Source organism: Myotis yumanensis, unplaced genomic scaffold (genome assembly GCF_028538775.1).
Source record: "Myotis yumanensis isolate MYYU_CA2020_CCGP unplaced genomic scaffold, mMyoYum1.0.hap1 SCAF_15, whole genome shotgun sequence".
In the NCBI taxonomy this organism is placed as follows: domain Eukaryota; kingdom Metazoa; phylum Chordata; class Mammalia; order Chiroptera; family Vespertilionidae; genus Myotis; species Myotis yumanensis.
The window spans coordinates 43742704-43765813 of record NW_027223766.1 but is presented as its reverse complement, the minus strand read 5'-3'; the positions used below and the strand labels follow the sequence as shown (position 1 = coordinate 43765813).

Sequence of the window (23110 nt, the reverse complement as noted above, 5' to 3'; positions counted from 1 at the left end):
CTGTCCCTCCCTAGGCCTTCCCCGCATAGACAACACTTTGGGGAGCTTCACTCTTTAATTGTTGCTGAATATTTGCTGGATACTTGGGTTGCTTGCACTCTTTTGGTCACGATGAATGATGCTGTTACGAACACTGGCGTACAAATACCGTTCGAGTCCCTGCTTTCCATTTTTTGGATCCATGACAAGGATGGCATTGCTGGGAGACAGGGCAACTCTACGCTGAGCCTCTTGAGGAACTGCCAAACCCTTCCACAGCAGCTGCACCACTCTGCATTCCCACGGCAACGTGTGACAGGTCCAATTTCTCCAAATCTTTACCCACACTTGTTGTTCTCCATCTTAAAAAAAAAAAATAGCAGCCATCCTAGAGGGTGTTGCGTTTTATTTTGTTCAGAGAAGGGGCCCTGGCTTCTCCAGCCTGCCATGGAAGGTTAAGAAGCTGGGATGAGGGAAGCAGAGCCCAAAGCTATTGCTACTCGTCCAACGTGAAGTGGAGGACCCGCCGCAGCCCAGGACTCGGAGCCACGTCTCCCCCCTCTTCCCACACGGTCATGGCCACTCTCACGTAGACACTTGCCCAGCCAGTGGTCAGACTGAGTCAGGGCTGGAACAAAACCACCAGCCAGCCAGCCGCTGAGGTGAGGCCAAGCCCCAGACAAGGGCGAGACAGGCGTGAGTCCCGTCTGCAAACCTCTGCTCCATAAAACCACCACCAACCACAGTAGCTACAACTTGACTCGCTCAACACATATACCCTGAGTGCCGTGTGAGATCCAACCCCGTGTTCACTTGGGGGCTCGGGGAGACGTCCGAAGGGCCACCCCTTCGAGGGGCTCAGCTGGCAGGAGAGAGGAATCACCTGCGGATGTTCCCCTTAAGTACAGAAGGGTCTCCTGGACTGTGGCTTCTCCACCAGGAGCCTGTATCCTGCAGAGTCACAGCCCTGACGGCTTCCTGTTCCTGACAGTGTCATCGCCCCATTTTCTCACTAAGCTCTGTCCACGGTGACTCCTGGGCCTTCCCACACTTGTCAGCCTGGTTTTAAAAACAACAGTAGCTGACTTTTAACTAGTGTGAACTCTGGCTTTCCACTGAGTGGGCGCAAATAAGTAACATCACCACCCTACACCCCAGGGGTCCCACTTGTGAAATGGGGGTAATAAGGGTGCCTCCCACCCTAACTGGTTTGGCTCAGTGGATAGAGTGTCGGCCTGCGGACTCAAGGGTCCCAGGTTCGATTCCAGTCAAGGGCATGTACCTTGGTTGCGGGCACATACCCAGGAGGGAGTGTGCAGGAGGCAGCTGATCAATGTTTCTCTCTCATCGATGTTTCTAACTCTCTATCCCTCTCCCTTCCTCTCTGTAAAAAATCAATAAAATATATTAAAAAAAAAATAAGGGTGCCTCCCTGGCAGAGTGGGAATGAGGATGGGAGGGGATCACGCAGACAAAGGACTGGGCCTGGAGTAGGCATTCAGCGATGCTTGTTGCTCTTACTGTTGACTTAAAGATGTGCTGTTAAATAACACTCCGGACATTGCAAAGTGCTGTGAACTGATCCTACTCTACCCTTTCAGACTAGGAATTAGGTCTTTTCATCTGTAGTCTAAGCGTCCAGCATAGTAGCCCTTCACTGATGTGTACTGAGTAAATGAATGAAAGGTGACATTCCTTAATATTAATTTATCTATTTGAACATCTACTGTTTTAAATATAAATGGCAGTTTATTCTTTTCCAGCCTTAAATCAGATACTGGTTCCCTAGCTGGTTTGACTCAGTAGATGGAGTGTTGGCCTGCAGACTGAAGGGTCCCAGGTTCAATCCCAGTCAAGGGTGCACATTGTACCTCGGTTGCAGGCTTGATCTCCAACCCTGGTCGGGGCATGTGCGGGGGGGCAACCAATAGATCTGTCTCTTTCACATCGATGTTTCTGTCTCTTCCTCTCCCATCCACTCTCTCTAAAAATCACTGAAAAAATATCTTCAGGTGAGCATCCACAACAACAAATCAGATACTGGTTTTAGAGAAAAACCTCTATAGAATTGATTACATGAGAATTGATTACATTATGCGTAATTAGCATAACAGTTTAATAATTTTTATTTTTAAAATGTCAAAAGCTGTAGCATCAGATTCATGCATACACGCAACGCATTTTTGCATTGACGCCAAATAGGCTTCAGTAGGCTTGATGCCAGTGGTGAAATCTCCTGGCGTGAGGGAGGGTGCAATGGCTTACGCTAACAGTGGTTTTATTAGGACAGATTTAAGCATTTCATGAGAAGCCTGGAGGTCATTGATTCCCAGTTTTTGGCAGGGTCTCAGCTTTTAAATTGAGACCATGGCTCCTTCCAGCTTTCAGCTGTGCCATCCCAGGAGACAGGCTTTCCATCCTGAGACATCTGCTTCTACTCACAAGATGGCTGTGACAGCCCCGAGCATCACACCCTTCCGTGGTCACGGTCAAGGCAAGGAGAGTACAGGTGGACTTTCATCCATGGATTCATGCCTTTTTTCAGAGCCAAAAATCTCTCTTAAAACCTATAGACTTTCCTTTACTCCCCACTGTCCAAATCCGGATTGCATGCCCACCTCAACTACCTCCTCTGGGAAGTGGGATAACCAGGGCTCACTTCATCAGTAAAAAGTCGTGTCTGGTCGGGTGTAGGGCCTGCCCTAGCAGAGCTCATGGTCACGCCCTGCTGCTTGGAATCCTAACAAGGGAGCAGGAAGGGGTCAGGAAGAGAAGTGAATTTGAAGTAGGCAACCACTAGTGTCATCTGCTTTACTGGGTTGTCATTTTCTTGAAAGTAAACAAAATGGAAAAAGGGCAGTAGTAGTTAAGGTGAAAGATTGGGAAGACAAGAAAAAAATTACCCAAATGGTGATGCACATTAAAAACAAACAAGAGAATGTCAAAGGGTCAAAATTTAATACATTTTTTTTTTGGTAATTTAAAACTTGTATGGTAAATGAAAGTGTCTTTCATGCAATTTAAAACGCCCTGTGGTTCTAGGCACCATGAGGAACAGCCGGCACATTGCTGATTCTGTACACACTGTCCTACTCTATAGCCGGCTGAGGTCTCCCCTAGAACTTCCAGCCTTCAGGGCTGGTTTTGTGCCAAGAGCTAGCAGAGTAAACATCCATCTCCCACCTCCCCTTTTAAAATATCTGAACATTTTCTCTTTAGGAAAGTAATGTATGCTCATTTTTGCTCCCTTTAAAAATTTTTTAATTTTATTTCAGAGATGGGGAGAGGGAGAGATAGAAACATTAATGATGAGAGAGAATCATCAATTGGCTGCCCCCTGCACGCCCTCCATTAGGGACCTTGCCTACAACCTGGACACGTGCCCCAACTAAGAATCGAACCAACCGAGACACTCCGACTGGGTTTTGCTCCCTTTTTAAATCTATTGGAGTCTTAGAGGTTCTCTCCTGCAAGAGTAGAGCAATCCTGCTTCTGCAGAATTAAAAAATATGAACATCTAGATTTAAGTGTTTTTTCCAGGACTAACATTTGACAGGGGAAAGGAGGGTTGGAAGAAATCTTCAGGGCACAGTCTGATGCTGTCCTCTTGAGTCGCAGGACCCCAGGTAGAGCCTATTCATTCATCCTTTCATCCATCCACCCATCCACCCATCCACCCATCCATCCGTCTGTCCGTCCATCCATCCATCCATCCATCCAGCCATCTATCCATCCAGCAAATGCCTGTGGAGGCGCCTGCTCAGGACTGTTGAGAACACTGGAGAGAACAAAATAGACAAAATGCCTGCCTCATGGATCATATGTTATAACATGAGAACAAACAGTAAAAAATAAGTGCTATGGAGGAGAGCAAGGCAGGAAGAGGGATAGGAGTGCTGGGAGTAGGGAATGTAAATCAGAGGTCTCCCCGTGAAGGCGAGTTTTCTACACACCCCTGAAGGCAGCGAAGGGAGAGGTCACTGTCGCCAGGGAAGAATGTTCCAGGCCAAGAGAGCAGCAGGTGGAAGCAGCCAGTGTTCCATGGCTTGGAGAAGTAACATGAGAGCCCTTGGGGCCACCGTGGATTTCTCTCTGAGAGAGATGGGAGCCATCGGAGGGCTTTCAGCAAAGGAGTGAGGTGACTGCACTTGTGTCTGAAGAATCACTGGCTGCTGCACGGAGAACCTCTGCAGAGGGGCAAAAGCAAACACCGGGGAGGAGGCTAATGCTAGCATCCAGAGGAGGGGTGTTGGTGCGGTGATCATCTCTGGAGCGTAAGGAAGAACTAACAATTATTTTATCTCGTGGCAAGTTCCCCGAAGCCTTCTTGTACCAGTTGCTGGGGATTTATGGAGACAGCCCACAGGGAACCCTACAGTTACAACTAGGGAACATTGATGTACTAGAAAGTCATGCGGGCTGTACCCTGTATAGTTGTGTGTACGTCTGTGTTTCCAGTAAGTTCATCGGGAAGAGTATGACTTTGAGACTCAGATTGCTGGGTTCAGCTCTCCTGGCTCCATCACTTCCGTACGGGAGACCTTGGGCAAGTTAAACTCTCTGAGCCACAGTTTGCCACCTCACAAAAGGTGGTTGTGAGAAGCAACAGAGCATACTAGAGCTGGAAAGGAATTGAGAAGCACCATTCAGCTCAGTCCTAAAGATCAAAGTGCCATAGGCAAAAAGGAAAGAGAAGGTTGTGTGGCTAAGAGTCACCGAGCTGGTGGCAGGGTGGGAGCCAGGACATGGGTCTCTGGACTCCCAGGCCAGTGCTTTCTTTGCAGTGGCACGTTGCTACCATATAGTTCTCAGCACAATACCAGTTAGGGATAATAATAACAAACAGAAATGATTATTTGACTCTGTGCCAGGCACCATTATATTACTACATATATTCATTCATTTAATTGTCATGACAACCCTATGAGGCAGCTACAATCATGCAGAAGAGAAAACCAAACGTTGGAGAGAGTGGCCGGCCCAGGGTGGAGAATGTGTGTGCTGTGGGGGAACATGGGCGTCCTGGGAGACAGAAGGCTGCCCCACCTTTGCACCGCGTGACCTTCCTTTTCCATTTGTAGAATAAGGAAATTGAATGCAGTCTTTAAGGTCCCTTTCCAACTTTGAAATGCGTATCCCCAGTGCTTTGCAATGGTCAGGTCTGTATGTAATTCTATTTCAGTTCATTAAACTTGCGGTCTTACTAACTGATCTTCATCTTCATGATTAGCTGCAGGGAAGACTATTTGTAGAACAGCCTAGAAACCAAAGTCACCAAGGGTGTGAGGGATTCCTGAAATGTTATTTCTGACTTCCATAGCAACCCTCACATTTGGCGTGAAGCTTGTCGGAGTCAGCTACAGCAGCTGGGGCTGAGCACTTGCTCAAGCAAGCACTGTGTGATGAGGGAACAAATTGCTGGCTCCATCATTCTCCTTTTGTGTATTAAACCCTCTCAGTGTACTTTAGGGAGTGGAAACCTAAGCCAAGTTAAGTAAGAATGGAGGAAATGAAGCGTCGTATCAAAGTGGGGAGAGAGGACAAGTTTCCAAATGAATGGGAGAGAGAGAGCGATCAAGGTGCCCGGGGAGTCTCTGTAGAGAAGCATGGAGGTAGGCATGCAGAGGTTTTGGGGGAGGGGAGGAGAGGTGGCCCCATTTTCACAAAGCTTAGGTGGAAGAGGACTTTCGGTGAGCTCTGTGAAGCAGACTGAGCATGCCTAGTTGTATTTTTTGTTCCAGTGTATTTGGAGTTCTCAACAGGGACACACTGTGGATGAGTGGGGCATTTAAAGCAGAGAGACTTCAGACACGAAATTAGGTGATTACATAATTGTTGGAAAGGTTGGGGGATTTCAATATATTTTTATTGATTTCAGAGAGGAAGGGAGAGGGAGAGAGAGGTAGAAATATCAATGATGAGCCCTGACTGGTTTGGCTCAGTGGATAGAGCGTCGGCCTGCAGACTGGAGGGTCCCAGGTTCGATTCCGGTCAAGGGCATGTGCCTTGGTTGCAGGCACATCCCCAGTGGGAGGTGTGCAGGAGGCAGCTGATTGATGTTTCTCTCTCATCAATGTTTCTAACTCTCTATCCCTCTCACTTCCTCTCTGTAAAAAATCAATAAAATATATTTAAAAAAAAAGAAATATCAATGATGAGAGAGAATCATTGATTGGCTGCCTCCTGCCTACCCCTTTAGTCCCCCAGCTGACGCTCTATCCACTGAGCCAAACCAGCTAGAGCCCAAGTCTGTCTTTCTACAACCTTGCTTGCCTACAGAAACAGCCTCCACCCCCTTTCTACTTTGTGAGTGCAGCTAATTGGTGTTACCTAATTCTTACCCAGAACCCTAGCTGCAAGGGAATCTGGGAAATATGGTTTTTGTTTTTAGCTTCTGCAGTACTGGAAGACTCATAGAAAGAGATAGGAGTTCACGCTGAGTGCCAACTGACATTCAATCAATAGTTATTTCATTTGAAATTGGAATTATCTCAGAAGAGTGACAGAGGTAGTGGAGTTGAACACCTAAGAGGGATACATTGGAAGGGCCCAATCTCTGACCCCAAATCATCTGCTCCACCAGCTGGAAGTCCTTCACTTCAGGCAGATTCACTTCAGGGTCAAATAACAAAGACACTTGATTTCTAAAGACAAAGGAGTTGGCTTAAAATTCTCTGGCATCTTCTTTATTAGTGTATATACAGTGGACGTTAATTTACACCTGAGACCAGGCTGGGGACTCGGATGGAAGGGAAAACAGGGGTGGGGCCAGGATGGAGAGAATGAAGTCAGGGCTGAGTCAGAAGCCCTTAGAATGTTCCCTGAAGGAGGATGGGCATATTTAAAACCCTTCAGTGGCTTCCCATTGACTCCTAACTGAAGTCTGAACTTCTTAATAGAAGGCACATGCAGTCCTCCTTTCATGCCCTGTCATGCCCATCCTGTCCCTTTTTTAAAAAAATATATATTTTATTGATTTTTCACAGAGAGGAAGGGAGAGGGATAGTTAGAAACATCGATGAGAGAGAAACATCGATCAGTTGCCTCCTGCACACCCCCCACTAGGAATGTGCCTGCAACCAAAGTACATGCCCTTGACCGGAATCGAACCTGGGATCCTCGAGTCCGCAGGCTGACTCTCTATCCACTGAGCCAAACCAGTTAGGGCCCCATCCTGTCCTTTTAAGAGTCAGCCAAACCACAGTACCTGCAGCTGCCCATGTACATGTGCACCCCCGGTGCTCTGGCCTCCAGGCCTTTGCTTGTGCTGACCCTTTGCCTAAAATGCCCATCCCAACTCTGCCAGGCCAATACCTGCTCATCCTGCAATAGCAGGATACTATAAAATAACATAATATCATCATATTGTACATCAGCTTCTCCGGGAATCCCCCCCCCCCCCCCCGTCTTGGGACCAGTGCTCTCGTTGTTCATGTTTTTATCCATCTGCCTTCTCTGCCAGGCTGTAAGCTCCTTCCAGGCCGAGCTTGGTTCTTGTTCCTTATTCCCAGCACCTTGCACAAAGGGGGTTTACAGTGTTCGCATAGCTCCACCAAACCAAAATGATGGCGGGAGTGTCTCAAAGACTGGCTTTGCCCCTCCTCCTTTAGGGAACATTCTAAGGGCTTCTGACTCAGCCTTGCCTTTGCTGGTAGAGGGCTGCGGCACCTTCTGCCCCAGCCTCCTGTGTCTCCACACCCCTCCCCTTCCAGGGAGAGACTGCAGGGCTGCAGGAGCCAGGTGCGACGTGTCAGGGCCTCTCCCTCCTGTCTCCCCTCTCTCTCTCTGCCCGCTGGGCACTGCATTGCTATTCTCCAGTCTGGGCTCTGCTGCTGACTTCCATTGGCAGAGCTCTCAGAAAGCAGACCAGGCAGTGCCCAACTTAGGAAGTTTCAAACCTTCCTATGGGTCCGATGCCAGTTTGCTTTTTAAAAGCCACTTAACCCCGTTTTTCACTTTGCAGAGAGAAGAAACCACCTAGATGTGTCCCAGTCCTTTCTACCATCTTAGACTGGGGGACAGGCCGTGTGTGTGTGTGTGTGTGTGTGTGTGTGTGTGTGTGTGTGTTACAGTTCTAAGATATGAGTCATTGCTCAATTGGAGAAAGGCAGGAAGATGGCGAGAGGGGTTTTGATAGAGAATACCAAACCTATTCTGTAAGCCATCAACTATTTCAGGGCTTCTTTATGCTTCTCTTTAGCAATTAAGAGGAAGCCTATTGTCAGATATACTCTGAGAGGAGGCTTTTTTTTTTTAGTGAAACTTTAGCAAACTGCTTTACCTTGCGAGGAAATTCAATCCCCTGGAAACTGCCTTTTCCAGGGTTAACCTGGGGCAGCTTTCTCTTTGGCTCCCTCGCAAAGAAAATTGTCCAGGGTTCTGGAAACCATAGTTGTTGAGCCTCATGCGATGTCTCTCAGCTCATGTAACAGTGACTAGAGGAGACTGGTGTGATGTGGCATATTTTTTTTCCTCTCTTTTCCATTTCGCTGGCGCGTCGGTGCACACACTCCCTGAGGGCCTCAGAGAGCTGTGTTCCTAAAGGAATTTATGACAGTCAGCAGGGACAACTGAAATTTGAGCTCGTGTCAACCCAGAATTCCTCGGGGCCCCGTTGACCCATGTCTGCGGTTTATGGAGCACCACTGCTACCCAGAGATGCAGGCTCATTCACAGAACCTTCTTTAAACAAACAGAGGAAAAATCCCTCATGACATTGGCAAGTGCATTTTGCTTAAAAACTTTGCAGTGTGGCCCAGCTGGTGTGGCTCAGTTGGTTAGGTGTCAGCCAGGTGCCAGGAGGTCTTTGGTTCCATTTCCCGTCAGGGCACATTCCCACGTTTCAGGCTTGACCCCCAGTAGGGGGCGTGCAGGAGGCAGCCCATTGATGATTCTCTCACATGGATGTTTCTATCTCTCTCTCCCTCTACCCTCCTCTCTCTAGAATCAATGAAAACATTAAAAAGCACACACACACACATACACATTTTGCAGGTGTATCTCCACAGCCAGGTAGACTCCATCCCTCCCCAGACGCCCTTCTCGCTCTGCTCTGCAACTGCTCTTGGAAACGGCTGGTAAAGTGCACACAGAGCAGACCTGACAATGCTGAAAGCCCAGCAGCTGCCAGCGAGCTGTCGTTCTGCTTGTAGGTGTTGGAAAGAACTTAGTAGAATGGAGGTTGACTTTGAGACCATATCTCATGTGTCCCGAGAGAAGCGCATGGTGCGTGAGCCCTTGAGTGGTGTCAGGGGCTTTTCACACAGCTCATTGGGACAGGTGGGTCTCTGGTGAAAATCCCACAAGCCCAGAGGAGAAAGCCAAGAGCTCTGGGAGTACAGGGAACCCACCAGCCACAGCGCTCCTTCCCCCAGTCATCTCCCACTTCCTCGCGTCTCTGGCCAGGCATTCAGAGCAGGTGTATGGGGGGGAGACGGGGAGACTGCAGAAATCCCCTCCACCTGCAGGCATGTTGTTACTCTTATTCTGAGTGGTTGTCCAAGAAGTAGAGAGATTTCAGTAGGCATCCTTTTTCTGGGGGGATATGTTCAAGACCCCCAGTGGACACCTGAAACCGTGGATAGTACCAAATCCTTCTTATGTTTTCCCCTGTCCATATATACCTATGATAAAGTTTAACTTATAAATTAGGCACAGTAAGAGATTGACAATAATAAAATAGAAAAAATTATGATAATATGCTGTAATAAAGTTATGTGAATGTGATCTCTCTCTCTCTCTCTCTCTCTTTCTCTCTCTAATTGAGACTTAGCTATTAGAGACAGATGGGCAGGGAGCAAATACAATGGGGATATCCTGGAAAAAAGGATGATTCGCTTCCCAGTGGAACGTTGCGAGATTTCATCATGCTACTCAGAATGGCATTAAATTTAAAAGTTACGAATTGTTTAATGCTGAAAATTCCCACTTAATATTTTCAGTCTGTGGTTGACCGCGGGTAAGTGACACTGCGGACGACGGGGGACTGCTGCATTTGCTCTATGTCGTTGCTGGGTGCATGCCTCCTCCTTCAGAAGTTCAGTCTCTAGTGACTGCTCTTTGTGATTGAGGCTGTCGGGGCTAAGATAGGTTATGATTAGGATCATCAAACACTAATTCATCTGACCCTGCCTCGTTCTGCAGTTATTTGTATGCATGTCTTGCTGGCCCCCGGGGCTATAAGCCCCCCGAGGCTGGGTACTGCGTCTTCTCCATGGCATTGTCCCCACAGCTCCCGCTCTGTATTCTGCCTTCACTGCCTTCCGTGTGCCAGCCCCGAGCCAGGCGGGGGTGGGATGGAGGTGGAGAAGGACAGTCCTGACCTCAGAGGTTTGCTTTATGATTTGAGGGAGCTCACAGGACAGTAAATACTGTGTTTTGGGGATGACATCGCTGCATATTAAGGTACCAGTTGTGCTTACTGTCATCACTACCTCGTGCAGCAGAAGTGCAGAAGAGGTGGGTGCAGCAGGTGGATCTCTGGAGCCTAAGGCACAGGGACGCCCGGGGCACTGCCCAGGGCAGGGGGTGAAGAGGCCGTTTACACTTAGGGAGTGTGCCTTGTTGGGCTGTCACTCCTGGTCGTATTCCAGGTTGCAGCTGGTCCTGCCCACATTTATCTGGGGGTGGATCTGTTAACCGGTACCTGGGAGGGTGACGGGTAAGGCTCTTCGCTGGGACATTTTCCTGTTCAGAGGAGACTCTTCACTCCAGGTCACCCACTGGGGAACAGCTGGAAATGCAGGTGCTAGAGGCAGACCGGCTGACTGAGGCCCCTGTTCCACCCCCGCTCACATGCTCTGTGCCCGTGGACTCGATACGTAACCTCTCTAAGCCTCGGGGTCCTCATCTGTAAGTTAGGGTATTAATGGTGCCCCCCTTATTGGTGTTCTGAGCTTAATGGAAAGCCAGGCCGTACCTGACACACACATTGAAACAGAATGTGGCTGAGAACACGAGAGAGAAGCCAGGATGTGTGGCTGCCACATTTCCAGGTTGCTCCTGGTGGTGGGTGGGTCCCGGTGCACAGGAAGGGGTCCCCTGGTACCATCTTCTCCTCGGGACTCGTGGCTCCGTGACAGATGGTCTCCCAGGCTGGCACGCCCCTTCGGATAGAGTTCTCAGGTCTGTTGTGCCCAAGAATCACCTGGAGCAATTGCAAGTGCTGATTCCTGGGCCCTGACCTAGAGATTCCGACTCACTGGGTCTAGGGTACGGCCTAGGACTCGGCATTTTAAATAAACACCCCAGGCATTTCTGATGTCATCAAGGCCTCAGGATCCCCGTTTGGGCTCTTCTTTATGTGCCTCCACTGGCCAACCCTCCCAGCCCCCTCCAGCTCATGGGCAGGTACCTGCAACCTCTGCCTTTCCCGCCCTCCCCACCCACATGTGCACATTGAAGGGAAGAAGCAAGGACCCTGATGGAGCATTTCTGTGCCTGACACTATGCTGGGTACGAGGAATCTATAGAAGACACCACATGAGGCTGGGTAGCCCCATGTGAGGTGCTGGTGGGAGGTACCAGGGGGCTCATGGGAAGGCCATTTAGGCCATTGGAGGGGTCCCAACAAGGAAAGGTTTTCAAAAATAGGGGACCACAGAGCTGAGTCTTAAACCGAGGAGGCATCAGAGGGGATGGGTGTAGGGAGCTACAAACCTCTTGATATCACTGGGGTGTCAGATAGAGGGCAGGGAGTAGTGGGCCAAAGAGCTCATTCCTCTAGGAATGTCAGTGACCCTTCTGTCAGCAGCCCTTAGAATCGTGGCTTTTGAAGAAATTGCTCTGATGACACAGCATCCTGAGGCTCGATAATACCGAGAATTTACAGCTGCCAAATGCAGCTGTTGTGACTGATCAATGAGATTCACCAAAATACTCATTTATAGGAAAGTTTTGCAGCAAAGACTTGGCTCTGGGCCATTTGTTGAGAGAGTCTCTCCACTCTCCCAGGCCAGGGAAGCCACCAATGAGATGACTGGCCATGGAGGTGGGGAGGGATCAGATGGGGGTGATTGGAAAGGGTCTGATTGACAAATAGGTTTCATTCCCCATGCCTCCTCCAGGCACCAGGGAATGGGGACTTGGGGTGCTGTGTTGAGAGGAGTCCTGTGGCTGAACTTTGCTTTTGAGGCTGGGGTGGGGGGAGTGTCTCCCAGGTCCTGAGGCTGGGGGCCACATGCAAGGCTTGGGATTTGCCATCCGGGTTTGAGATTTTATGCCACTGGCTGTCGATCCAGTTGTCTCCTTTCCTGTGGGTTATACAGTCGGGTTTTTGAGCCTTACATGCAAGACTTGGCATTTATACCAATTAGTTTTCTTCTTGTTAGTTTTGACTTATTATTTTGGCCCTCAGAAGTCCTTTCTGGTCCTGACTCCGCTATTCAGCTTATTTGGAATTTCTCCCAGCATCGTATGTATTAGTGTAGAGAGAACAAGTGGCCCCCAAATTTGGACAAATGTCTGGAAAATGTTACCAAGCAGGGAATGATTTGCTCATGAATCTAAGCCATGTCTGAGGTCCCATTAAGAAGTCTAGAGTGTCTCCCTAATACAATACAATGGTGTTTCCAGGGCATTCCCTGGGGGTTCTTTGGGAAGATGTGAGTAGAGCAGGACTGATTCAAAGAAAGCCATAGCTCATCAAGCGCTGTGACATGTCTGGCACGAGGGTATGCAGCAGCTGGTGGCTGACTAATGAAGACACTGGAGAGGGAAACGTCGGCTGTGGCCTTTCCAGCCCTGGCCAAGGACCATGGGCCCCAGTCAAGTGCCATAAATTCAGGGACTTGTAGGTTATGTCACACGGGGGGCAAAAAGAAAGATAGTTCGAACTGCCTCTGAAATATCCTTGAAATCACTCTTGTTCCATGAGAGCTAGTAGTCACAGTCTGGAGGTACGTGGGGAAGGAACCACAGGAGGTGGCACAGAGCCACATCTCAGGCACCCGTGGGCACAAGCTCACCCCGCACTAAGGCAGATGGGATTGCAGTGCTGTGCTGCGTGGTCGTCTTTCCTCTCCGTCTCTGTGTCTCTCTCTTTCTCTGACCAGCCCATAAAGTCCAAGTCACACAAACCAGATGCAATTTCCCTGAGGGATTTATATATTCTTATAATAGTAGGTAAGCACCACTGTTACAGTTTGAGGCGACTAATTCTTATGACCTTTCTCTTTTCTTTGCTCTGACCCCTGGCCCGCCTGACAGCCCTCTGTCGTGAATGGGGCTTTATCTGGAAGGTTATGGGCGCACTGTTGATGTGGCCAGTCTTGTCTGCCCACCCTTCTTATTTCTCATTGAAAAATAATGTTGGCACTAATAATCAGTGTCTCATGAGTACAGTTGACCCGTGAGCATTGCAGAGGTTAGAGGCGCCAACCCCCTGCAGTTTAAATCATGAATAACTTTGGACTCCCCCCAAATTTAACTGCTAACAGCCCCGTGTTGACCGGAAGCCTTACCGATAACATAAACAGTCGATAAACACGTCCTTGGTATGTTATGTGTATTATATACTGTACAAATACTGAGAATAAAGGAAGCTAGAGAAAAGAAAATGTTATTAAGAAAATCATGAAGAAGAGAAAATACGTTTACGGTATATATTTTTTAATATATTTTATTGATTTTTTACAGAGAGGAAGGGAGGGGGATAGAGAGTTAGAAACATCGATGAGAGAGAAGCATCGATCAGCTGCCTCCTGCACACCCCCTACTGGGGATGTGCCCGCAACCAAGGTACATGCCCTTGACCGGAATCGAACCTGGGACCCTTGAGTCCGCAGGCCGACGCTCTATCCACTGAGCCAAACCGGTTAGGGCATGTTTACGGTATTTATTGAAGATAATCCGTGTATAAGTGGGCCTGTGCAGTTCAAACCTGTGTTTTTAAGGGCTGATTGTATAATGAGCTAATTTACCCTTCTTTCGGTTTCTCGGAAATAGGTAAAATTGAGTACCTCAGTCTTTGTTATAGAGCACCAGACACTAAAACCAGGTTGGTAAAATGACTCAATTTCATGTGCCAACTCCAGGAGATTGTAGGATCCTGAGGCTGCGTGCCGGCCGAGCGGGAGAGTGATGTCTGACAGAGAGGAAGAGTAAAGGGCATTGCTAAGCCTGCCCTCGACCAGGCAGTCAGGCAGAGCGGAAGTCAGCATCCTCCCACCCCCTCCCTAGCACTCCGTCTTTATAGTCTGTATCCTGCTATTATTTGTCTGTATGCCTGCCTTTCACAATTGGGAGTCTTTCCTTCATTGTATTCCCAGAGCCTGACACACAGTAGGTACTCACTAAATATCTGTTGAATGTCTGGCTTTACCTAACTGGTGAATGTGGAATCTTCATTTCTTCCCCTAGAATCAATCATTTGCATCGCTGACATCCAAATATAGAATTCCCGACTCACCTGATCCATCCCATCTAGGAATGAAATCATAAATTATATATGTTTTTCCCCTTCTTACACTCCTGCTGGCTCATAATAATAATAATAATGATCTCTCTCTCCCTCTTTCTTTCCTTTTTTAAAAATATATTTTTATTGACTTCAGAGAGGAAAGGAGAAGGAGAGAAACATCAATGCTGAGAGAGAATCACTGATCGACTGCCTCCTGCAAGCCCTCTACTGGGAATCAAGCCTGCAACTCCGGCATGTGCCCTGACCGGGAATTGAACTGTGACCTCCTGGTTCATAGATCCATGCTCAACCGCTGAGCCGTTCCAGCCAGGCTCTCTCTCCCTTTGTCCCTCTCCCTCTCTCTCATTATAAAGCAGCCTTAATTTTTCTCCCCAGTGTCCCTTTGAAACTTGCGATGAGCTAGTTTTTTTCTCTGTCCCTTTATGACATTTGCATCTGCTTCTTAGTGTTTCTGTTCCTTCTTTGGGAATTGAAAAAACAACAACCATGATTATTCCTAGAACAGTTTTAGCCCCTGGCTCACTGCCACTTTCTTCAACGTTACTCTTGCCATAATTCTTGGTGATTTCAATATCCACATGAATGATCCCTGAATAGCTTTGCCTTTCTTTCCTCCAATATTCTTATCCTCCACTATCTCTCAGCTATTGCCCCTCTTATCATACTCTTGACCCTGTGATTATAATGATTGCAGTCCCGCCATAATCTCAGTTCAAACCTCCTATCTTCCCAGCTCACCCCTTGTAAACCTTCTAGTATTCCAACGTCAATAACTGTGACCTTACCTGGACTTTCAGTCCATTGATCCTGCTGCTTCTTCTCTGTCCTTCATCCCCTCATTTCTTCTACTCCCTGCTCCCCCAGGGTAATTCCACAGGAAATCATTGTAGTCTTCCTGTCGATTGCTTTTGCCTGATTCATCACTCTCGCTTGGCTAAATGACAGCTCTGGTTAAATTAACTTTTGCCTGTTATCCTCCTACACCTGTAGCTGTAGCAAAACACACACCATGTTATTGATCTCATTTCAATTCCATGATCACCACCCTCAAGTCATCCTTTAATTCTGCCCAGAAATCATACTCTAGTTGCCTAGTTCATATAATATACCCTTATACTGTTCTAGGAATTGTTACTTTTTTTCACTTGTATCATTCAATTTTCTATAGTTTTTTTTAAGTGCCCACAAACCATCTGCTTGTGGGAACTTTGCTGGGAATGAATATGAAATATCACATTCTCTGAAATCCATCTCCCTTCCCCACTCCACCCTGGGCATTTGCCTATTGTCCGGGCCACATCCCTCCTGTTCCCCACAGACCCTCAGAGATCCATGGCCTCAGCTCCATCTCTCCTGTCCCAGCCCTCAGTCTCCATGGCCTTGCTCCTCTGATCTCTCAATAAGCACTTGCCAAGGGGATGAGAATGGGAACAGCTTGCAGCCTGATCTCGGGAGGCGAGCATCTGTTTTCATGCTTTTATTAAATAAAAAAATACAAGTAGACATTTAGCAGAGGAGAAGCACTTGGCAGGAGGCACATGAGTTTGGGCCATAGCTTTCAGTCCCTGTGAATCCAGGGAAGAAAAGAACTGGCCCCAGAGAGCCGGTACAGTCTCAGTCCGCCTCGAGCACGCTGAGGGCCGTGCGGTCCCAGTGCACCTGCAGCACGCTGAGGGCTGTGCGGTCCCAGTGCTCCTGCAGCACGCTGAGGGCCATGTGGTCCCAGTGCACCTGCAGCACGCTGAGGGCCATGTGGTCCCAGTGCACCTGCAGCACGCTGAGGGCCGTGCGGTCCCAGTGCACCTGCAGCACGCTGAGGGCCGTGTGGTCCCAGTGCACCTGGAACATGCTGAGAACCTAGTGCATCTGCAGCACACTGAGGGCTGTGCAGTCCCAGTGCACCAGGAGCACGCTGAGGGCCGTGTGGTCCCAGTGCACCAGGAGCACGCTGAGGGCCGTGCGGTCCCAGTGCTCCTGCAGCACGCTGAGGGCCGTGCGGTCCCAGTGCACCTGCAGCACGCTGTGTGGTCCCAGTGCACCTCGAGCACGCTGAGGGCCGTGCGGTCCCAGTGCTCCTGCAGCACGCTGAGGGCTGTGCAGTCCCAGTGCACGCTGAGGGCCGTGCGGTCCCAGTGCTCCTGCAGCACGCTTAGGGCTGTGCGGTCCCAGTGCACCTGCAGCACGCTGAGGGCCGTGCGGTCCCAGTGCACCTGCAGCACGCTGTGGGCCGTGCGGTCCCAGTGCACCTGCAGCACGCTGTGGGCCGTGTGGTCCCAGTGCACCTGCAGCACGCTGAGGGCCGTGCGGTCCCAGTGCACGCTGAGGGCCGTGTGGTCCCAGTGCACCTGTAGCGCGCTGAGGACCGTGTGGTCTCAGTGCACGCTGAGGGCCGTGTGGTCCCAGTGCACCTGCAGCACGCTGTGGGCCGTGTGGTCCCAGTGCACCTGCAGCACGCTGAGGGCCGTGTGGTCCCAGTGCACGCTGAGGGCTGTGCGGTCCCAGTACACGCTGAGCGCCGTGTGGTCCCAGTGCATGCTGAGCGCCGTGTGGTCCCAGTGCACCTGCAGCACGATGAAGGCTGTGCAGTCCCAGTGCACCTGCAGCACGATGAAGGCTGTGCAGTCCCAGTGCACCTGCAGCACGATAAGGGCTGTGCAGTCCCAGTGCACGCTGAGGGCCGTGTGGTCCCAGGGCTCCTGCAGCACGCTGAGGGCCTAGTCCCCCTGGAACGTGCTGAGAACCTAGTGCACCTGCAGCACGCTGAGGGCTGGTGAGGTCCCAGTGCACCTGGAGCACTCCGGGAATGGCAGGTCTAAATGACACAATCATTTCTGGGCATTGCTTGGTGGTTAAAAGCATGGGCTACAGAGCCAGACAAGATAGATGGGATTCAGATCCCGGCAGCTCTACTCCCTAAGTATGAGACCCAGAGCTAGTTATTTAACCTTTCTAGACTCACTGTCCTCATCTGCAAAATGGGACTAGTAACAGTCCCTACGCCCTAAGGCGAGTGGGGAAAATAAATAAGCCAACATAAGGAAAGCTGTCAGAGTAAGGCCTAGTACTTACTAAGTGCTCAGTAACAGTAGGTATAAATTATTATTATATTCTCTTTCAAGTCCTACAGCAGCCTGGTGAGGTATTATTATCCCTTTCACAGAAGAGCAGACGGTGGGTTAAAGAGGTCAAGGAGAGGCTCAAGACCACATGGACAGAAAGTGGTGGAGGCTAGACTTGCACTAAGATCATAGGACTCAGCCAGGCTGGCCGGGCTCAGTGGTTGAGTGTTAGCCTATGATTCCAGGTCAGGGCATAAGCCCGGGTTGTGGGTTCAATCCCCAGTGTGTGTGTGGGGGGAGCGTGCAGGAGGCAACCGATTAATGATTCTCTCTCATTGATGTTTCTATCTCCCTCTCCCTTCCAGAAAAAAAAAAAATAGATCATAGGGCTTCCCTGCTGAGCATTTCAGAGCTCCCTCCCAGCCTCTGGATGACATTATTTTACCCTGATCATAAAGGTTCACATCTCTCCCTTCTCCAGACGAGCCCGGATCTTCCCAGGCAGATGGCACCAAGTATTTACTGTACAATTGCAGGGTCAAGATTGAGTTTAGCCAGAACGAGGGAGGCTGATTGGTGACAAGTCAGCAACCCTGAGAGGAGGAAATATTTCCAAGGTTGCATACAATCTTTGATGAGGGCTTACTGTGTATCTGACTGCTTGGTTACACAGATGGATGGATGGATGAGGTGCGTTTCCCGCTTTGGGGAATTCACAGTGAGATAGTGCGGTACTGACTCGCCAGAACTCCTTTTCTGGTGGTTCTCAGAGTGTGGTCCCTGGAGCAGCAGCATCACCTGGGAACGTGCAAGAAACGCAAATTTTCAGGTTCCACCCTAAACCTGTAGAATCAGAAGCTCTGAGGGTGTGGCCACTGGTCTTAGTTATCAGCAATTGGGAGGGAGGGAATTGGGAGGCACCCCAACCTTGAGAACCACTGACTGGGCCCTTTCAGGGACAAACTGTGACTGGTTGTGAGCCTTCCAGGGACCCGAGGAGACGTCTTAAAGGAAACTGGGTCACTTTGGCTGCCAGGACTCATTGTCAACTCACAGTCACAGCTCCCTCGTCACCTCCAACAACATTTTGAACCTTTGTGGTATTTTTGCAAATGTCCAGGCGTTGTGAAGACTACCCATTTGTTTTGACAGGAACGCATCCATTTAGCACACCGTTCCCTGCAGGGTTTCCAGGCTTCCCTGTAAACTGATCGTGATGCTTGGTGGATGTTGACACCGTGACCAAGAACCGCAGTAAGAATCCCAGTCCCAGGAGGACTCATTTCCTGTTTCCAAAGAGGAAGTGCGTTCTCAGGGGAACAGTCGCTGTCTGCCTCCCTCCCTTCCCAGGGTCCTTCCATGCATCTCCTCCTCCGTGGGGGGTCTGGGCCTGGTCCTAGTTCTCAGCAGGTGGAGAGCATTGGGCCACATTCTCCATGAAGTAACTTCACACATCAATCAAAGGTGGGAGATATCGGGGGGGGGGGGGGGGGGGGGGCAGGTAAGGCTCCTAGAAAGGGCTCAGCCTTGCTCCTGGACCCTGTCTTCTTTCTTGGGACCCGTGGGTCTGCATCCACTGCTCCAACCCAGGGCCATGTGCTAGACTATGGCGCCTCCGTGAACCTTAGAAAAAGGCACTCCTTCCAGGTGTCTCTCGGGGTGGGCGCCGCCCCCAGGGCTTAGGGTTGGGCTGGGCTGTTTTCTTAAATTCTCACAACCACCCAACAAGGTGGGCATCCATGTTGTCTCCCTGTAGTTTTTTCTTTCTCTTAATTATAAGAGGTTTCCAAACTCTCAGCACCTCCATTCTCTCCTCTGCCCAATGGATGTGATACCCCTGGCTCTTTTCTCCAGAGCTTGCTCTGCAGATCGAATGAGATCATCATGATAATAGGCCTCTGGAAAAAGGATTTTAAAACATCCTATAAATGCCAGGTTTTACATGGATCTTCTCCCAGAGTCCTCAAAGACAGTGTCCGGGGCCCGCGGGGGCCTTACATTCACGCAGCCCCCAGTCCTACACGTGGGTGTGGCAGAAGGTGGGTTTCCTGCCAGGATGCTGGCGTTTCAGAGTGTTTCCTCCCCTCGAATTGTTAGACGTGTGAGCTGCAGTGGACGAGGTGTGGGTGCAGGCGCTCAGGCGAGTCACGGCCTGGCAAGCCGGCCTGGACGGGATGACCTCATGGGCCTTTCTTAGTTCTCATTTTAATGACTGGGTTCACTGTTTCATTTCTGGCTTTCTCTCTCCTTCTTGCAGCTGTGGTGTTTGGGAATTAGGGCAAGCATTTGAGATTCCTTTTCTAATCCCTATCGAATGTGGATTTAGCGGCAAAGACTGGGGAAGGGAGGAGGGACTCCCCCTGGCTGGAGGCAGTCGCTCAGAACATCTGAGAAATTCCAGCAGGAATGCCCACTTCCGCCCTCTGGGGTAGGAGGTCTCTCATGTCACCCAATAGCATCCTTCCCCCAGAATGCAGTGCGTTCCATCTACGGACTTAAGCCTCACATAGCCTTCTTCTTGGGTGCTTACGGAATAAGTCTGGTGGTGGTTGTGATAAGGAAGAGACTTAACATTTGCCTTTTCCCAGTTTAACTGTGTCCTTTGAAGAAATACTTCTTGGTGGGTCCCTTAGCCATTTTCCCCACTGCCCTGACTGAGATTGAGTACCCCCTCTCAGCCAAATTAGTGCAGCAGTGGTCTGATCACCCACCTTGCAAACCACTACCACATCAATTGACATCTTATTACATGACTTATCTGCAGAAGACGTAAGTTGCATGATGCTAATCATATTACGTCCACCCCTTGTGGTATCACGTACAAATTTCTCAGTCTGAATTTAAAGGCCTTTTATCACTGGCTTCGGGCAACCCCTCCAACTTAATTCCTACCTGTGACTCCTAGCAGTCCCTCTTTCACTTATTCCTTCATCCACCCTCTCCATTGGTGCCTTCTCTCAATTCCAAGCTGGCACCCCAAATACAAGCTGGTACCCACAAGGCCAGCTCGTATCAGGACCTTGAACCCAGCCCAACTCATGTCCCTGTGACCACCCAGTTTCATACCAGCTGCTCTTCCACTTGTCCCGTTAGCTAAGTCTCCCCAGGTAGACGTTGGTCCCTATCATTGACATTGGTCTCTATCCTAGCTTCTTCCTCATTTCCTGCAGGATCTGGGCAAGCTTCTGTGGCCTACAGTAAATAATGAAATCATTTTGACCCCAATCAGGTGTTTGGCCACCTGAAAACTGGATTGATGACTTTCTAGAAAACGAAAGTGTTCGTTTTTCTTGTGAAAAGAAATAGTATTTGTTTGTAGCCAATACTCATGATCACCCAGCCGTGCACATGCACCTGCAACTTTCACAGACACCCTTACAACTTTTCCAGGTGTGAAGAGAAACTGATGGAGATTGGAGATATGGTTTCCCACAATAGCCAACTTGTACTGCGTTCCTCACGCTCTTCTAACGCATGTCACCCTCCTCTTTCCCCAGAGAGCTCCTGTGAAAATAAGCGGGCAGACCTGGTCTTCATCATTGACAGCTCCCGCAGCGTGAACACCCACGACTACGCCAAGGTCAAGGAGTTCATCCTGGACATCCTGCAGTTCTTGGACATTGGCCCTGACATCACCAGAGTGGGCCTGCTCCAATATGGCAGCACCGTTAAGAACGAGTTCTCCCTCAAGACCTTCAAGAGGAAGTCCGAGGTGGAGCGCGCCGTCAAGAGGATGAGGCACCTGTCCACGGGCACCATGACCGGGCTGGCCATCCAGTACGCCCTGAACATCGCTTTCTCGGAAGCAGAGGGGGCCCGGCCCCTGAGGGAGAATGTGCCACGGGTCATAATGATTGTGACGGATGGGAGACCCCAGGACTCCGTGGCCGAGGTGGCTGCAAAGGCACGGGACACAGGCATCCTGATCTTCGCCATCGGTGTGGGCCAGGTGGACCTCAACACGCTGAAGGCCATCGGGAGCGAGCCTCACGAGGACCACGTCTTCCTGGTGGCCAACTTCAGCCAGATGGAGACGCTGACCTCCGTGTTCCAGAACAAGCTGTGCAGTAAGTCCTGCCCCCATGGCTCTCCCAGGGGCATCATTAGGGTCTCTTTATTCATCTTCCAGGTTCAGTCTGTGCTGCCTCATCCCAGGGACTGTGCCTGCAAGGGGTTCAGCAAAGGCCAAAGTAAACATGGCGATTTTTTGGCACCAAAGGGTCTTGGGTTTGATTTCTGGTCAAGGGCACGTACCTGGGTTGCCGGTTTGCTCCCAGCCCCCAGTCATGTGGGAAGCAGCCAATTGATATGTCTCTCTCACATTGATGTCTCTCTCACTCTCTGTCTCTCTCTCTCTCCCCTCTTTCCTCCCTTCCTTTCACTCTCTCTGAAAAGCAATGAAAAAATATCCTCAGGTGAGGATTAACAAACAAACAAAAAAGCCTGGGTCCACCTATAGGGCAGGGGTGGGCAAACTTTTTGACTCGAGGGCCACAATGGGTTCTTAAACTGGACCGGAGGGCTGGAACAAAAGCATGGATGGAGTGTTTGTGTGAACTAATATAAATTCAAAGTAAACATCATTACATAAAAGGGTACGGTCTTTTTTTTTTTTTTTTAGTTTTATTCATTTCAAACGGGCGGATCCGGCCCACGGGCCGTAGTTTGCCCACGGCTGACCTAGGGGCTCCAGGAGAGCTTTAAGCAGGAGTAATAATCAGAATCACTAACCTTTATTGATTTTAATATGCGCTGTTTTGAGCTATTAGCATATGTTAACTCATTTTATTCACACAACAAACCTGTGAAGTAGGTGCTAGTTGTAATTCCCATTTTATAGAAAAAGAAACTGAGACCCAGAGAGATTTAGTAACTTGTCCAGGGTCACACAGCACTAAGTGGTAGAGTTGAGATGTGAATGAACCCAGGCGTTCTGGCTCTGAACCAACGTCGTAACCACTGTGTGCTACACAGACTTGAAAAATGAGTAGGAGTTTCACCGGCTGTGTGGTGGGGACGACTGCCTTAAGCCAGGAAAGGAATGATAATTTCTATTGTTTCTTTCTATTTCACTTAAAAACAACAACAAATGAGTCCAGATTCCCTGTTAATTTGGTGACCTGCTAAGGAGTCATGACCCACAGTTTGAAAAGTGCTGGTGAGGGACAGGCGGGGAGGGGAGGCCATGGCACCCAGGGACAGGGTTTCAGAGGGAGGCAGGGCTGCCGTGCAGGTGCTCAGTCGGAGCTGTGAGCGCTGCTGGGTCTCGGTCTCCCAGTAGGAGTGAGGCGGGAACCTTGATCGAGCGGCCAGGAAGAGATGCGCTCTGGAGCCAGGCTGCCCTTGAGTGCGAGTCCTGGCTCTGGCTCTCACTGGCTGTGTGGACGTGAACTTGGAAACCGCGGTGGCCTTATAGCCATGGGCAGTGAATTCCCTCACCAGCCACAGCAGGGGTGGGGTAGGACTCCTGAGGCGGCATTCCCAGGCCACCCCTGAGACCACCAGAGAAACTTGGAGGCCAGCTGTCCTGTGATTGGCGCCTTGCCTACAGGATGACCAAAACCTACACATCTTGGGGTCCACCACTTTTGCCACCCAGTGAGAGAGGGCACGGAAATTAGGGGCTGAAAATGCATGTCTGTCCCTGAAAACT

The 23110-nt window shown here is 49.8% G+C and overlaps 1 protein-coding gene across 3 annotated transcripts in view; it reads left to right on the top strand.

Moving 5' to 3' along the window:
* Positions 1-23110, top strand: part of MATN2 (matrilin 2) — a 107506-nt gene that overhangs the window by 23658 nt on the left and 60738 nt on the right. For all 3 annotated transcript variants that reach the window (XM_070392093.1, XM_070392091.1, XM_070392092.1), the window contains exon 3: positions 20955-21524. In XM_070392093.1, the coding sequence (XP_070248194.1) occupies positions 20955-21524 (570 nt within the window). The remainder of the gene's footprint in view (positions 1-20954; positions 21525-23110) is intronic.